Raw genomic sequence first — 17,914 nt, 5'->3', positions numbered from 1 at the left:
AGAATAAGATGAATATTCAAGACTTCAGAAGAGGATGGAAGCACTGCTCCCCAGAATGAACAATAAGGATAGATTCTTGCCCTAAGCTGTCAATGGACTTTGTCCATCTGCAGTTAATTACAAATAAGTAAACTTACACACTATATAAAGCAATGGCAATTTTGAGCCACATGGCTATGTGGATGAAAACTTCCACTTTAAGAAATTTGAGAGAAAGCTAGCAATCACTTTTCCAAATAAATATGACATTAAAGGACTCTACTAGACTTTATTACAAGATTTAAAAATATTTTACATACCAATATGTGTCCATATAATTAAGTGGGCATTTATTTCCTATTTATCAAAAGTGACCCCAGTTACAGGAGGGAGTGGCCATTAGAGCTTTTGCATGTAATAAATTCACCAAATATTTCTATGGGAGACAAGTTACAAAAAAATGTATTTTTAAATAATCCTCTGATTTGAATCAAAACAATTTTTCTGTATCAATAGGGAAGCTTTTAAAGTTAAACTGCATTACTATGTACGAAAAAATCGGTTAATAAATATTTTTATTTCATAAGCATGATGTAAGTGGGAAACCAAATTTGCTTGGAAAGAAAGAAATGTCTATTGCCTTAAACCATTTATTTCTAGAAAAGTAGGTCCCCACAAATTCTTAGCCAATATCGCAGTAATATTTCTACTTCAGAATACTTTGCTGAGCATTATTTTACACTGTTACATACACTTTCATTTAATAAAGCTTTTCTTTCTTATGGAAAGGGAAATAATCCAAATTTGTAGAAATTTTCTCTGCTAGTCACAATGTTACAAATTAACAATAGCCTATTGATGGTACATTCTTTTTAATACCATTAATAATGGCAATTTATTTTTGTCCTTTAAACGTTTGCCTTTGGGATGGTGGTTTTGTTGGTTCTTTGAACAGCCAAAATTTATTTAGATACAAGTGCTCTGACAGCTAACAATGTTTGAGGGTCAAAAATAATATATAAGTAAGCTCTAATAAAATTTTTCTTGGATAATTCAAAATGAAGCTGATATTAATTCTAGAGTACTCTAATAACGCTGTGAGCGGTATTACCATAATTGGAATAACTGTGAAAATTTTCCCAGCGACTGTTTAAGTGCTCAACTTATTGGAACAGAGCAGTTTGTCAATTTTAAGTAAAAGCTGAACCACATACCAGATGAAATGCAAAGTAAATATTGGGTTTCTTCTCAAAATTACACATTTTCACAAGCTTTTCACTCATTTCTGTCTACTGCGAATGTTTTACACTTATGTTATTATAAAAAAAATTAGTCCCTTCACTAGAATGAACACTTTCATGAAAAATAGCCATTTGTAGTTTAGATATTAGAGTCCTATGAGCAACAGGTTGAAGATTTAGGCATCAGCTTAATGGATTTTACAGTCTTTGATAACTAACGAGTGAATCCAGCCAAATATTTACTTGTACTTTCTCAGTGACTAGAAGGAACAAGTTAAACTGATATATTAGCATCATGATATTAGCATCATGTTAATCAAAATTAAAACTTAGTCTTTCTGGACATGGGTTATGACCCAGCCTCTTAGAGGTCCTGACCCACCACATGAACCAGTATGTTAAGAATTAATTTAAAGCTACCATAGTAGCCCCCCTTTAACGATGACTTTTTATAAACATTCTGTAACTCTTCTACCCACCTGGTGTCCCCATTTATTTCCACATTCTGGAAGAAGGGGAAAGACGGGAGACAGAAAAAATGTATTTCATACAAAACCTTCTTCAGGCCTCATATTTAACCTATTTCAACTCCAGCTCACACTGCTCCAGTTTTGTCATAAAGTTTGAAGGAGAACCAGAAGCTCTGGACATTAGCCAGAGACTGGAAGAATTATTTTCATTAACCCCAACCTAGTAAGAGGTTACTGCATTATCAGAAAAGCAACAGAATTTTTTTTAATGAAAAAGACTTTTTTCCCTCAAATTGCAAATACTGTTAACCATAATACTCATCCAACCTCCCAAAAGAGAAATATCAAATGACCAAAATGGCTTTTTGTGTTTTTTTCTTAGGTTCAAAGACAAATGGACTAAAATCTAAAGTCTTTAAGACGTAAACATTCTATAATACGTTAATCAAAGACATCTGCAATACGAAAAATCTCAAAAGAAGAATCTAGACTTCTTTTTCATTAGTGTAATGGATTCTTCTCTGCAAAAATACTAAATAATTTGGTTGGGCTCTTATGTCTTTCTAGTCACTGCTGAAGACCAGTAAAACCTTGCTTCTTTTCTGTCCTCTGGCTACGTCTTATTGGTAGGATACAGGATTAGCCTTTCCCTGTTACGGGCAGGTGTGAGGGGCTAATAATTAAATATTTTTGGTTTGTGGGCCATAAGTTTTCTGTAGCAGCTACTAAAATCAGCCCTTGTACCATAAAAGCAGTAACAGACAATGTAAAGAAATGAAGGTTTTTTCCCAAAAAAAACCTTTATTTACAAAAACGGGCAGCCATATGGATTTCACCTACAAGCCCTGGTTTGCTGACCCCTGAACTACAGAAATACTTGTAATTTAGTGGTGGTTAATTACACCTCTTTTTTTTTAATGTAAATTTTTTTAACTCACGACGGCTCAAGAAACGCTGGTCAAAATATCCAATGATCTGTTAGTTAATAAAAATGGATAAAGCAATAAAACCTATAAAAATTGCTCTCTTCTGTCTGATAGAAACAATATGGAAAACACACACTCAGGGCATCTATATAAGGAATTCAGTTAATGAGCATGAACCAATTAGGTCTGTTCTGGTGGCATCACATATGACTTCACACACAAGGGGACTAAATGTCTTTGGACGGTCACTCAGAAGGTACAACACACCGAGCCCTTAGGTGACCAGGAAATTTTTATTCCAACATCAGCTTTTTTTTTTTTTTTTTTTTTTTTTTGAGACGGAGTCTCGCTCTGTTGCCCAGGCTGGAGTGCAGTGGCGCAATCTCGGCTCACTGCAAGCTCCACCTCCCGGGTTCACGCCATTCTCCTGCCTCAGCCTCTCCAAGTAGCTGGGACTAGAGGCGCCCGCCACCACGCCCAGCTAATTTTTTGTATTTTTTAGTAGAGACGGGGTTTCACCGTGGTCTCGATCTCCTGACCTCGTGATCCGCCCGCCTCAGCCTCCCAAAGTGCTGGGATTACAAGCGTGAGCCACCGCGCCCGGCCTCCAACATCAGCTTTTTAAAAATGTAATCAATAGCAGCTCCACTGCAACAACAAGATTTACACGATGGAAATCAAAACAGCCAAGTCACTGCTGTGTTAGTGTCTAGGAAGGAACTCCCATCGCTCATCTGCAAGACATGGAATCCAGTGGCTTTGTGCCTTCACCCCTGCCCTCTTCTCTAGCCTTATCATGTGACACCACTGATCTTTCCACTCCATCAAGGTTCTCGGAGGGAATGTGCTCTCTCTCCTCTCCAGACCTTTGCCTATGTTCTGCTGTCTTCCTGGAAAGCTCTTCTTCCTGTCTCCTTGTTAACTACAACTATTCCTACAAGTCTCAGCTTAGACCGCTGTTCTTCAAGGAAGCCTCCTCTTCCATTCTAAGCCCAAAGTGGTATCCATGATGCCAGGACCTGCAGCCCTCATTCCACCTACTGCCACTGCCTGATTACTTGTAGTAGCGCAAGACTCATCAGTGCTCAAGGACAGCAGCCTTTTCTGTATCACTGTCCACTGAATCCTCAAGTACTTTGCCTTCTGCCCAACATACAATGTGCTCTAGATTTGAAGATTTGAATACACTGAATGCACAAAAGAATGAATGTCAGCGCTGTAACAAAACACATAAAGTCAAAAACTCCAAATTATAGTGTTTTTTTCTTGAACTAACTAAATCTTTTGCAGCCTCTGTTTCTTTCCCTATGTAGGAATGGAATTGAAATAAATGTATTTACTAGGTGCCTCCCAGATTTAAAATGCCATTGTTCTACTCACCTGAAGAAAACAGACTAAATTACTTTTTTTTCCCTTTCCTGCAAAAGGCATATATTAAAGCCACCCTCTCTAGCCCACAGGCAGTTAATGTGCTGATTTAGCATTGTTTCTGACCTCCCGTTCTTGTCTTTCTCCATTAATCCCACAGCATTTTAATGTTTTAATTCAACACATAATTTTACCATATCAGTCAGACAAACCTGCTCAAGTTTTACTTGCCATGATAGCTTTTAACCTCTTATTCATTACCATAATTCTATGTTTTATATTACAGACTGGTCAGCTTTTAACTTAAAGGCAAGGGGCAGAAAAGAGTGCTAGAGTTTTAAAAGCTGTAAATCTCAGAGGCAAAGGAAGCCAGGGAACAGAAGGAAAATGGTGAATGTGTCAAGCCTGGCTGTAAAAGCAGATCAACGACATGGGGTGCAATTTGTCCAGAGAAATACTCCAGCCCAGATTTTTCACTGCCTCAGAGCCACTAATAAACTGGTAGAATGTCAGAGCTGCTTTATACAGCACCATCTGGGACCGAGGAGGGACTCTGAGGCAGGCTAGTCCAAATGGGCTTGTGGGTTCCCATTCTCAATCTTTCCAAACTAAATTAAGTCTAGAAAAATTCTATAATGAGTTAATCTGTAGAATCCCCTTGAAATCTAAAATATACTTTAAGAAATTAGTATGATTACTTTGAAATGGCTCAAAATGGAATAATCTATATTACTCTATATTCACACTCTTGACATTTTGTTTCAAAGTTGGAGCCGGCTAAACTTAGCTTTATGTCTTACTCTTCCCTAAAGGCTCACTGTTCCTATCTCAGATCAGATGCTTTTTTGCTTGTTTTGCCCATGAACAAACACTGGAGTTGGTAGGCAACAGAATTTCAGGGGATGACTGATCTTACCCAAGCACCTTCATCTTACCAACCTCAGTGTTTTTAGGGGTTACTTGTGGCTCAGGGGGAATCTGCAGGTAGGTGGACTATGGAAAAAGGGGAAGTCGGCAAGTTCCCCATGACTCAGGAAAGCCTGGAGGAGGGGCCTCCAGGGGCAGGTCCATGTTTTAACCATCACCAAGCTAACAACCTACCCATGCCCATGTGATTTCTCTACACGTAAGCAACCACTACCCCAGCCTTATCATACATGGTTATAAAACTTCAGTCTTGTTCAGGCCGACCTACAGTACCCAACCCTTCCATCAATGGATGTCCCTCCTACCAGGTCCTTGACGATGGTCACTGCTCACTTTTACCAAAAAATATCAAAAAATTCTATGCTGTTTTGGAGGAAAAAAATACATTGAATTTTACTAGTCATATCTTATTTTCTTAAATGGCATAATTTGAGTTGCCAAGGTGTGAGGACCTACAGTTTACATGCAGAAAAATCTCAAAATTAATAAGAAGTAATACCTACCATCAGAGTGCGCAAGAGAATAAACAATGTCAAGTAGATGTTGTTACCGTTAGCCATGACGACCCTGCCAGTTGGCCAGTGAGCCCATTATACAGATACAGAGCCAGACGCCACAGGAAATCCACTGTCCAAGTCCCACAATTAGCAGACAGTGTGATTATCAGCAAGCTCAGGATGTGTGACCCCAGAGCTGATGTTCCTTCCCTCCCACTGAACTGCCTACACAGCTTCCCTGAAGAGAATTTCCCCAGAGAGTCCATCTAGATTTTTAACTGTCATGTTCAATTATGAATATCAAGGTTTTATCCAAAAACAAAGCATGAGACAGGCTTTGGAGAGGAGAGTTACGATACTTTTGCACCAGCAGAGAGCCCCCTGATGCAAAAAGGTTTTTCCCAACAGTTGGAAAATAGCTGGGCCTTAAAATGAAGATCACAAAGAAAAGCAAATGTGTTTAAAAAAACAAACAAACTTGAAATATTTAAACAATAGCCAGGAAGAAGGAACCATAAGTAGCATGTCAGTGATGTACATATGCTAGCACAATCTTTCAGTCTGAGAAGCAGTCGACATTTTATCGTAGATGTCCCCCACCTGCAAGCTCTGCAGAGTAAAGCAGTAGCACCAGCTCCCAAGAGATACTTTTGTTATCTTTTCTACTACAGGAGAGGAAAAAGGAAAAGGATACCAAAAAAAAAAAAAAATTCTTTAAAATTCATAAAGAGGAAGAACAGAATGACCACCAAGACAGGTATATGTCTCAGTTACAAACAGGAAATAGCTAAAATAATAAATGAACACCCAAATGACAAAACATGGATTACAAGAGACATCTTAAATTAGTTTTTTTGTCTCTGTGAAGCAACCCAACACTCATTTGGAAAAGCGTTTCCTATTATGTGAAGGAAGCATGACAGCACAATGACTTGTGAAATGCAGGGGCATTATTCTTTGCACCTACTACAACAACACGTTGGCCATTCATCACAGGAGGCCCCTGTTCCCACTGTTCAGATAACACTTTGGGACACAGAGTTCTCTGAATTTGCGTAATTGATCTTTGCTCTTTGGGCTAGCACAAAATTTCAAATCCTACTACCATCCGTATTGGAAGGGTCCTGGTAGATCAGTGACAACGTCACAGACGCTGAGAAGTACCTGAGCCTGAGCTATCTCAGTTCCCCTGTGTGGGTGGAGAAGTGACAGACAAGGTCACAGAAGTCATCCGACAGGCCATGTCTGTAGAAGACTGGACCACAGGACCACAGGAAGTGGGTTTTCTCCTAAATGCAAACCTGGCTGGGAGACGGCCAGGGAAGAAATGATTGCAATCCAACAGACAAGCATAGAACTGGGGATGTGCAGACGGTGCAAAGTAATGCAACCAGAGATGTGGAGGGTGAGGTGAGAGGTCTTAAGTGGGGGCAGTGCTGGTCCCCTAGGGGTGTTTGGACAGGTGTGATGAAACAAAGGGATGCTGTGTGTGCATGTGTGTGCACACATAAGCTTGTGTGTTTTCCACACAATAATCAAGGAAAGTTACTGGTATCAGGTAGGTGAGAACCAGGTTTGCTAAACATCCTGCAACATGCCAGACAGTCCCATGCAACAGGGTCCCCATATTGAGAGACATCGGAACAACATTCCACGGGTACTCAACTCCTCACGCATCTATCTCAGGATTCTGAGGTGGGATGAGGCAATGACAACAAGCAGTCCAACACTGTGCTAAGCATTTTACTGAGAAAAAGCCCTGCACAGGTATTGGGTTAGCTGGGTCTCAACCTGTTTATGCCTCTAAACACCTTACTGATGAAAAAAATTTCACCTCCTTGGGCCTCCGCATTTCCTTGTCTGTAAAATGAAGGGGTTTTTACTAGGTAAGTGGTTCTCAATCTTTAGTTTTCAGCAACAAAACCCTTTCTTCAAATGGAATCCCAATATAGAGCACAGGCAAAAGCTGAGATGCTCTGGTCACAGAGGAGAGGTGCGAGGGGGCCCTCCCATTCCTCAAGGGGTGACCTTAAGGCATCTCCCTGAACCCAAGATCCAGCTTCGAAAAAGACACCCCACAGTGGCTGGGATCCCTTTCAACATCTGTGCTCTAAATTTAAGATCTGCGTATAAATAATGTGTACACAGAATGAACACGAGGCAAGTGATTTGATGGAGAAAACTACTTGGTCTTTGAAAACACAAAATCCTGACTCTGGAGTTCATGACCAAGTCCAAAGCCAAGTGATGTGTAAACTTCCGAAGCTCCACTTCATCATCTGTAGAATGAGCATGATACCAGTAACTCAAACGGCTTTTCTGAAGCTCAGAGATGATCTGTGCTTCTGCCCGCATCTCCTTTTTGCTTACTGTATGCGGGTTACAGCACCTATGCTGCCTCATTTCATTGTATTTTTCACTACAACCCTAGGAAGAAGCAATAATATTGATATTATTGTTCATTACACATGTGAGTGTCTCAGTTGAGAGGGTCCAAAAGTAAAGAAATAAAATAAAATAGATTTGGCCTCAAATTCCATTCCTTGGTGTGCTATAAAGTACATCAAGGACAGAGAAATGCTTCCATCATGGGAACACCTAGCCTTAGACGTTTACTAAATTATATAACATTTCACTAGGTAGCAAAACCAAAATTATAGGGTATATTGGAAGTTTATATAAAACGTTTTGAATAGTCTGAAATGGCAGCTTAACTTTATTTAGATAATTCCTTACACACACTATTTTAATCAATACTGAATGACATTTCCCAATTAAACAAACAAAAATGAAAAGCAAACTTTCCCCCAGTTAGGACTGGCCATCCAGCTCACTGATGGCACTCTGGGGTGGGGGATGCAAGGCAGTGCCCTCAGCCCTAACAGATAAAGATCACCTCTCAGAACCAGCCCCATGCAGAAACATGCTCCCACCACTGGAAAGCAGAGGGGACTCACGTGCCCAGACGTTCCTCATGCTTTTTGTTGTCCTTTCCCCACACTTCAATGTCCAAAATGCCCATCCTGTCAGAGAAGTAGTGAAAGTCAAACTGTTCCTGCCACTGCGGATTTGCACTCTTACACAGTGTCTAGAAAACATGCAGTTATAATATTTATTTTCTTAAAATGTCATTCATTGCTACAGAAGCTACACATTAATTTCATCATTAAACTGTAGGGAGTCAAGATGATGGACCTCACCCCTTATAAAGGTAAACTTCCTTTTTTAGAATGAAAGGGACTTGGTGGGTTCAAGAATTGGCAAAACATTACTACTGTCTTAGCTGCCCCCCAGATCCAATAATTTATCCACCAAGTTACAGAGAATACTGTTACCTCACAAGAAACCATAAATTATATATACACACACATACACAGTGGACATCTATCAACAGACATCTTACAATTGTCTCTCTTATAGGACATTGCACTAATTGCTTAATTGAATGCAAGTAACAGTTTTGTTGGCATATCCATTCAATGCTAGCTTACCAACTATATAAATTAACAGTTTAGGGTCTTAATTAACATCTGTCAGCTGCATTAAATGAGAAACCCATGACTTGTATATTGCCACGTATTTTTTTTTTTTGAGACAGAGTCTCGCTGTCGCCCAGGCTGGAGTGCAGTGGCGCAATCTCGGCTCACTGCAGGCTCCGCCCCCTGGGTTCACGCCATTCTCCTGCCTCAGCCTCCCCAGTAGCTGGGACTACAGGCGCCCGCCACCTCGCCCGGCTAATTTTTTGTATTTTTAGTAGAGACGGGGTTTCACTGTGTTAGCCAGGATGGTCTCAATCTCCTGACCTCGTGATCCGCCCGCCTCGGCCTCCCAAAGTGCTGGGATTACAAGCGTGAGCCACCACGCCCGGCCATGCCACATATTTTTAAATCCAAAGTTAGTGAATCCAGTTACTAGGATTGGAGAAAAGACTAGGAAATTCCACTGCAGCCAAACCTAAAAATTAATAAGAGTGACTTGAAAACTCCACAAGTGTTTCTGTGTTCTTCAAAAGTCACTCAAACTGCTTCTACATTTGGTTCGTTGGCCGGATTTTCCTTTTTGTTTCCTTTATATAGAGATTAAATTTGTGAATACAAAGTAAGCAAGAATGTTGGTCGCAGAGTATTAGGCTCTAGGGGTGCAGCGTCAGGTATTAAATCCCTGTACCAACTATTCTTGCACCAGAAAAACATACAGAACTCAGACCTCGGCTGTAGCCAATGTCATGTAAAATCATTTCAGCTGTTTTTCACATCAGGCTTAATATATTGGATCACAGAATTTAGAAACCAGGGAGAAAAAAAAAATACAAGAAAAACCCTGTTAGACCACAAATTAAACGCAGTGTTCCCCAAGGGTGAATGTAGCAGATACTGAACTAATTCTACACTTCACCTTAGTCCAAAGGGCCAAGTGTGCTTAGTGATGAATAATTTTTCCATAAATCCTTAGCCTGACCCTGGCAAGCTAAAGGAATCTTAGTAGAGAGATATGGTTATCCTGGATACCCTCACTGTGAGGCGAAGCCTGAAATTACCTGGTTAAAATAATTATCTGCATACTTCTGTCTTAACAGGCTTTCAATTTTCACATTTTTTATAAACTATTCAATATGAGCTTCAATTCTCTACTTTGTGCTAGAGTAAATGACATCTAATATTTGATTCTGTACTGAAAATTGTGCAGTATGCACAGCCTCTTGCCTCCCTAAATCATTTTCCAACTCGTCTGTATCTGCTGCATCCTCGATGCTAGAAATATCCTCGGTTATATTTTCAAAATCATCCACTGATTTTTTTTTCCTGTGTGGCTTTTGGCAAGTGATTTAACTTTCAAGTACCCCAGAGCTCCTTCAATCCATAAAACATAGGAAATATTCCTGTCTGACAGTTGTGTAAAACTAATTAATTATCATGGTTTAGGGACTATAGTTTTTGAAATAAAATCCACGCCAAATTACTAAGATTGAAAATTAAACGGAATTTGGATCAGCAGAATAAGACGAATTATTTTTAAAGACAGTTAAAATGCCATTATGTTTGTTTAAAATAAATCACTTTTCATATTTTGGATAGTTTATTATTTTTAATCCCAGCAAAAAACAGCAGCACTAGATACTATTTTTGGTGTGAAGACTAGCAAGCAAGAGAAAGCAAATATTTTTAATTATCTCACATATTTTAACCCAAATATCACGTATTATGCTATTCTATTTTTGTAGCATTTTGAAAACTTTTACTTATCCTTTTGCCGCATTCTATGAAATATAGTTTGCTTATTTTCAAATTGAAAATAAGTCACACATTCAAATCTATGATTTAATAAGGTTTCTCTAGCTCTGAGTTACTAAATTAAAATAAACTATACCAAGCAATTAAAACAATACCCACATTAATTGACTGCATCTATACAATTATTTTGTTTTCTGCTCCTCAGTATAGTTAGGAGGGCTGAATATAAATTACTTCTACTTTTGTAAAATTTAAAGTGGGAAACAATTTTTAATTATTTTTTATTTTAAAGATAGCGTTCTCCTTACGGAAAAGATAGAACTTACCTTACTTTTATACCTCTGATCTCCCAGTTTTAACTGGACAAACATCTCTGTCATGCTTCCTCCTGAGACGTTCTTCCCTTCCAACAAAGTTATACTTATAATCCCATTCCAGAGTTGGTTCTTTTTCAAGGACTCAGAGAGCCGTAGGTTGCGTATCAAAGAGGACTAAAGCAAAAAATAAAGATGACATGTAAACTTGCTTCTAATTCCTGAGAGTGACTTTGGTGATCATAGGAATTCCAACTTTCAGTATTTGATTATAAAAAAAATTCCTCCCTGCCTGGTGAAAAGTGTTATTTTCCATTGGTTTTGCAAACCTGCTGTCACAGTTATGTGACTTCCTTCTCAAGCTTTGGAGTGGTAATAATATAGTGAAGGATGAGTATATGCAACACTTTGACTTGGCACTGGCCAGTACTCCCACCCAGATGCACTCTTTGGTGGGACTCCTTCAACTGGGCCTTTAGCTATTTTAATAGTGTGAGAGGAAGAAAGACATTCTGGGAAACAGAGATATTATACCAGAACAAGGCATTGCTTTGCAAGGAAGCAAAATATCTCTGGGCATTCAGAAATAATGACTTTGAATTTATCCTTCACATTTGAATCTGTCTCCACTTCTCTTTATTCCTTGGGGTACTACCAAAAGCCCTATACCATGTAAGATTCACTACTCCAAATAGAGCCTTCAGTGGCCTAGCTGGCCAAATGAGCTTTACAGACCCGGGGTGGGGGTGGGAGGGAAGGGGGCGTATAAAGCACATCTCACTGCACCTGGGACCCAGGAGGGGTTCAATAACTTAACTCTTATTTCCTTTGCTAAATTATATTACTCACACTCATACATACCTTGGAGGAAAAAGGCAAATGTCCTGTTCTAAGTTGTAAATAGAGTAGTCACACTTCATTTTTAAATTTCCACTATGTAAATTTTCAAACATACACAAAGGTAAAGAGAAGAGCATAATAAATCTCCATGTACTTAATTACCAGATTCACTGTCTTGCAAATCTTATTTTACCTATGCCTTCATTCTTTTCTGGTTGAAATATCTTAAAGCAAAATCCGTATTTGTTTTTACATAACAATCCTGCTACGATCACACTCAATGGCGTTAACAATAAGTTGTCTAGCATATTAAATACACAGTGCATATTCACATTTCCCTGATGGTCTCAATCATGCCTTTTTATGGCTAGTTTGTCTGAGTCGGGATCCCCACATGATCCACATGCTGCATTTAGTTAGCAGAGTTCATTTACGTTGTCCGTTCAATAAGTGAAATAACACAAGCATAGGCTTCTTTATTGAAGGAGAAATAAATGGGCTGAAGAATCTAAATGGTGCTGAGCATCATCGTCGAGCAATGAATTTCTCACACTATATATTCATTCCTGTCATCACTCGCTATATCTTCCAGATCATTTAGACACCAATTTGCTCGGACACCAGTTAGTCACAATTTATCACAACAAATGGTATGTCGGCACCATAGTCATTATAGCCCAGCTTACCTCATCGAACCCAGGCCACTTCGCCACTCTTAATAAATGATGCAACAATGCCACACTAGGTATTTTGATCATTGATGACGATCTTAAGCAAAATACATTCAAGAAAACACATATTCCCAAACTTCCTATCTGTATTAGTCCATTATCACACTGCTGTAAAGAACTGCCTGGTCGGTAATTTATAAAGGAAAGGGGTTTAATTGACTCAGTGCAGCATGGCTGGGGAGGCCTCAGGAAACTTAATCACAGTGGAAGGTGAAGGGGAAGCAAGGCACCTTCTTCACAAGGCGGCAGGAAGGAGAAGTGCCGAGTGAAGTGGAAAGATCCCCTTATAAAGCCATCAGATCTCATGAGAACTATCATGAGAACTATCATGAGAACAGCATGGGGGAAACCACCCCCATAATTCAGTTACTTCCATCTAGTCTTTCCCTTGACAAGTGGGGATTATGGGGAACAATTTAAGATGAGATCTGGGTGGGGACACAAAGTCTAACCATATCAATATCCATGTGACTTTTCTCTTAAAACACACAGAGGCCGGGCGCAGTGGCTCAAGCCTGTAATCCCAGCACTTCAGGAGATCGAGACCATCCTGGCTAATACGGTGAAACCCCATCTCTACTAAAAATACAGAAAAATTAGCCGGGCCTGGTGGCGGGCGCCTGTAGTCCCAGCTACTCCGGAGGCTGAGGCAGGAGAATGGCATGAACCCGGGAGGCAGAGCTTGCAGTGAGCCGAGATCGCGCCACTGCACTCCAGCCTGGGTGACAGAGTGAGACTCCGTCTTAAAAAAAAAAAAAAAAAAAAAAAAAAACACACACACACAGACTCACACACACACATAGGTTTTACAGGTGCTGAGACAGAACAGAAGAGGCAAATGAGGAAAGAATTTTAAAAAGAAAGAAATATCCTCTTTTCTGGTGAACATGAGTAATTCCTTCTTACTTCATATATATATATATATATATATATATGGGAATATATGTATAGGAATATTGTAACTATTTCATAAACCTTTATTATTGAATATGTTCCATCCGGAATAATATATGATCATTATTATTGTTATTATATATAAAAATAATATGTTCCAGATATAACATACTCAATAAAAGTTTATAAAACAGTAAAAATTAAGTGATTTTTGTATTGGTCATAAACACACACCATCACAATATATAAATAGATGTATCTGCATATATGCCCATGTATCTATAGATGTTTACGTAGATATTGATATACTTAATACATTTTGTAGCTTATTAGGTACATGGGCTAAAACTTCTACCTTTAAAACAAAAATGAGATTTTGATTCATATATCCTGCTGCAATTCCTCCTTTTGCTTTTTTTCTTCTTAAAGTTTGACTTGCCAACCAACAAGCTAAAGCATGACCTGTCCCACGGCCATGCTTCAAAGTTCCGACAGATATATTCCTCCCTAAACACTGCAACTATTTCAAAATCCTTTTTATAAAAAAGGGAGTAATGTCCACAAAGGATCAAAGGGCATCCTACAGTCTGGCAATTGCTTAAGAAAAATGGCAGCACTTCCATGAAATATGCCCTAAAATAATTTTGCGGCTTGGTATGTCCTAATTTCAAATTGGATGTTTATCTTGGAAAGGCTTCTATCTAACTTGTCCATAAAACAGCTCCACTTAGCTCTATGAGCTCTGTGAAAATGGAATCCAAAGCTGGTTATTAAGGGGCCTAGAGATCGGTTCCATATGGCGGAACAGCATGGGAGGGCAAGGCTGAGGACTGTATCAGGCGCGACTTGGCTGGAGCTCCTGATCTATCCACGGACACTCGTTGCATTACACCATAACATCTGGATTATTGCTTGTAATGTCCCTGGGAAATATCCACTTTCCATCAAAGCTTTTATCTATCTCAGTCGGACTTTGAACATTTTAGTATTTAACGCAGTCATGTTTGATCTGATGGACTTGCTCTCTGCTGTCCAAGATTTTTTCTCCCCCCTCCTAAAGGGAGGGCAGGAGAAGTATTTATTGCAGAGTTCACAGACAGAAAAGAACACAAGACCTTTATTCTACTTATTACACCCCAAATATTTCTGCAAACCACTATAAGGTTATTTCTCAAATCAAGTTTCATCTGTGACCCACACATTCCGGAGGAGGTGTGCGTACTTTAAAGAAGTCTCTTAATTACTTTAACATTTCTCTTCCATACTTGATAGGTTTGATGAGGCCTCAGACCAGGGAGTCTGGGGTTCGGGGTAGGGCCTGGGCCATCTAATGTGTGCTTTCTTGCAGAGCTGGGCTCGCAAAAGTCTTTTGTGCTCTTCAAACACCCCTTTTCCCCCCCACAATAAATCAACTCATCTGCACTCACTCAGCTGAATATCTTAGGTTTTCATGCCTGTGCCTGAACCTATACGTGAAATTTGTCATCTTAATGTAGCCTGGAATGTGAAAGGAGAGAAGGAAATGACCCATCACAGGGGAAAGCCACCCCACCTGAACTGAAACAGACACCAAGAGATAGTGAAAAGTTTTGGTGCCTTGACCCTAATTTCTCAGCAGACATAATGGATACAATACAGCACATCAGGGTTTTGTTATTTTTCTCCTTTCTCCCAAAGGATCAGACCTTTCGCTATTCCTATGTTGATTCATTGATCTGCTCTGTCCTTCTCAGCCCCCACCTCACCAAATCCCCACCCATTCTTCTAAAACAGAAAAGGTGACTTCCATCAAAGGCACACTGGCTAGTTATTAATAGTGAAAACAAGGTGTGCTGTGCCACTTAGAAACATATTAACTTCTGTAAAAGAGCTTTGAAAAACACTAATTTACTTCTCGTTCAAGACCATCCTGAGGCAGGAAGGGGAGAAACTTTGGAGTGGGACTAAAATTATACCCAGTGGATTCAAACAGGTAGGGAATCCTCATAAGTTTCTGATCTAGGACTAGACTTTAAAAACGGTGAATGTACTGTCATTGCCGGAATACATGAAATGGATTACAGTTTGGTGGCATGCATTATTTGATGTTTTGGGCCTGGGGACATGCTGGGGAGATAGTGATGTGAATTCCAGTACCCCTTTTCCTTGGCTGCAAAGGAAACTGAGGGAAGATGGACAGGTCAGCTTGGTGCCTCTTATCTGTCCCAGGCCAGGAAGAGTGGCAGGGAGGTCAGGAGGAAAGAAATCCTAAAAGGAGGGCATGAAGTCAGGAGCTGGAGCCACAGCCTACGGCCATCAAAAGCAAGATTACATTCAACTAGGTGGCACTCCAGAACTGACCATGCCAAGCAATACCCACGGGATAATTCTCCAAAATACTCTCTTGCATATAACAAAATACCAATCAGCCAACCAACAAAGAGAGCAGTAAGAAAAGGCACTGACCACAGCATACCTGCCAGGTGCCAAATAATGTACTGGTACTCCATACGTAGTCTCAGAGACAGAAGGATAAACATATCAGTGTTCCCGTGGTGCCAATAAATCCCATTTTGACTCTCATTAATTGTTTTTCCTAAGTCATTATGGGAAAGTAAGTAGTCGATGGAAACAAATGCATTAAAAAAATCAACTTCGTAAGAAAAATGAGTAGTAAAGTCAGATTCCAACTCTGTCGACCACTGCTTTGAAAACTAAAGAGAAAACATTGAGCCTATAAAATGTTTCACTGAAATAGTCCTTTCAAGCTTTTTCAACATGTAAAACTACTGTTCCTTGTCAACAGCTTTTATTGCATGACATGAGAAGATCCATACATCCATGGAACAGGCTCCCAGGGAAAATTCTTCTCTGCAGCTCCTCTCTATCATCTGAAGAGGATACTGGACCCATAAATTCTCCTAGAACTACACAGAAATCCTTGCATGAGAATATAAAGAAAACTTTTTAAATTTCCCACATGTAAAAGTCCACAGAAGTTGCAATTTATACTTGTAGATAAAAATGGTATCAGTTCCAGAGATATGAATAATCTGTGTACAAATACATTAGCTATAAAAGCTTTGCATTAAATTTAATATTTTTAAATTATAAGATAAAATTGTCAATTTGTGTACTTAAAAATAAAAATTAGATTAAGAGAAGATTTAAAAAAATAGTTAAAGATTGCACATACCCAATGACTCTCAGATTTTAGGACCAGCGAAATGCTTCTAATGCATTTTCTACTATTTAAAAAAAAAGGTGAAGAGACAAAACAACACAACAACAAAGCCCATGTGATTCAACAAGATTTTCTTTTTGTCCTGACCTGTAGGAAGCTCAAGTTACATGTTAGGCTCATGTGCAATAGTATTAATCGTCTTGTATTTCTTGATTTACTTGTATAATCCTGCTAGCCTTCACTTCTCTATTGCTCTATATTTCTTACTGAAAATACTTTATAAGCATCCCCATCCAGGGCTGGAAGTAGTGTGAAGCAGTGAGGTACAGGGCTCATGCTCCACGTTCTGCAAGTGCAGGGCTGGTGCATCAGCCTGGATGCCTTTTATTTTATTTTGAGACGGAGTCTTGCTCTGTCACTCAGGCTGGGGTGCAGTGGCGTGATCTCGGCTCACTGCGATCTCTGCCTCCCAGGTTCAAGCAATTCTCCTGCCTCAGCCTCCCAGGTAGCTTGGACTACAGGAGTATTTTTTGTATTTTTAGTAGAGACAGGGTTTCACCACGTTGGCCAGGCTGGTCTCGAACTCCTGATCCACCTGACTCAGCCTCCCAAAGTGCTGGGATTACAGGCGTGAGCCACCATGCCCGGCCCTGGATGCCCTTTTATGTTTTGCACCCAGAGCACCTCTCTTGCCTCACCTTAATCCCAGCCTTCCTCCATCAGCTTATGGTGAGGAGCCAGAGCCATGGCCTCCAAGGCCTGCCCTTCCTTACATCTCCTGCTTTTTCTCCTACAATTCCCAGCATCCTTCTTTATACTCTAGTCCTTCCCAGGGCTTCTCAAACTTGAAGGTGCTTTACAGTCACCTGGAGGGCTTGTTCAAAGATGGCTGCACCTCACTTCCAGAGTTTCTGATTGAAGAAGTCTAAGATGGGAGCCAGGAAGTTGGATTTCTAACCATTACCAGCTGCAGCTGGTCCAGGCAACACACTGAAAAGCAAGCTGTTTAGAGCCCTACAATAAATAGTTTGGAGATCTTACCATACACCACATTATTTTATCCTGAAATGTTTCCATTCATTTCATCCTCTTTCTCATTTGATGAGATTCATTCCAATTCTTTTTTTTTTTTTTTGAGACAGAGTCCCGCTGTGTTGCCCAGGCTGGAATGCAGTGGCGCGATCTCTGCTCACTGCAAGCTCTGACTCCCTGGTTCACGCTATTCTCCTGCCTCAGCCTCCGGAGTAGCTGGGACTACAGGCACCTGCCACCACGCCCGGCTAATTTTTTGTATTTTTAGTAGAGAGAGAGGGTTTCACCATGTTAACCAGGA

At 39.9% G+C, this 17,914-nt stretch overlaps 1 protein-coding gene across 2 annotated transcripts in view; it reads right to left on the bottom strand.

Annotated features, from left to right (window-relative positions):
- The window catches only part of MCTP2 (multiple C2 and transmembrane domain containing 2), a 257,936-nt gene that overhangs the window by 121,478 nt on the left and 118,544 nt on the right, over positions 1–17,914 (bottom strand). The window contains exons 9-10 of one of the 2 annotated variants that reach the window (XM_030815066.1): positions 10,966–11,130; positions 8,366–8,496 (exon numbers count right to left, since the gene is read on the bottom strand). In XM_030815066.1, coding sequence (XP_030670926.1) covers positions 8,366–8,496; positions 10,966–11,130 — 296 coding nt within the window. Of the gene's footprint in view, positions 1–8,365; positions 8,497–10,965; positions 11,339–17,914 lie in introns of those variants that run through there. The other variant, XM_003268529.2, reaches the window with a different exon arrangement.

Source organism: Nomascus leucogenys, chromosome 6 (assembly GCF_006542625.1).
Source record: "Nomascus leucogenys isolate Asia chromosome 6, Asia_NLE_v1, whole genome shotgun sequence".
NCBI classification, from domain to species: domain Eukaryota; kingdom Metazoa; phylum Chordata; class Mammalia; order Primates; family Hylobatidae; genus Nomascus; species Nomascus leucogenys.
This window is presented reverse-complemented; position numbering and strand designations above follow the sequence as displayed.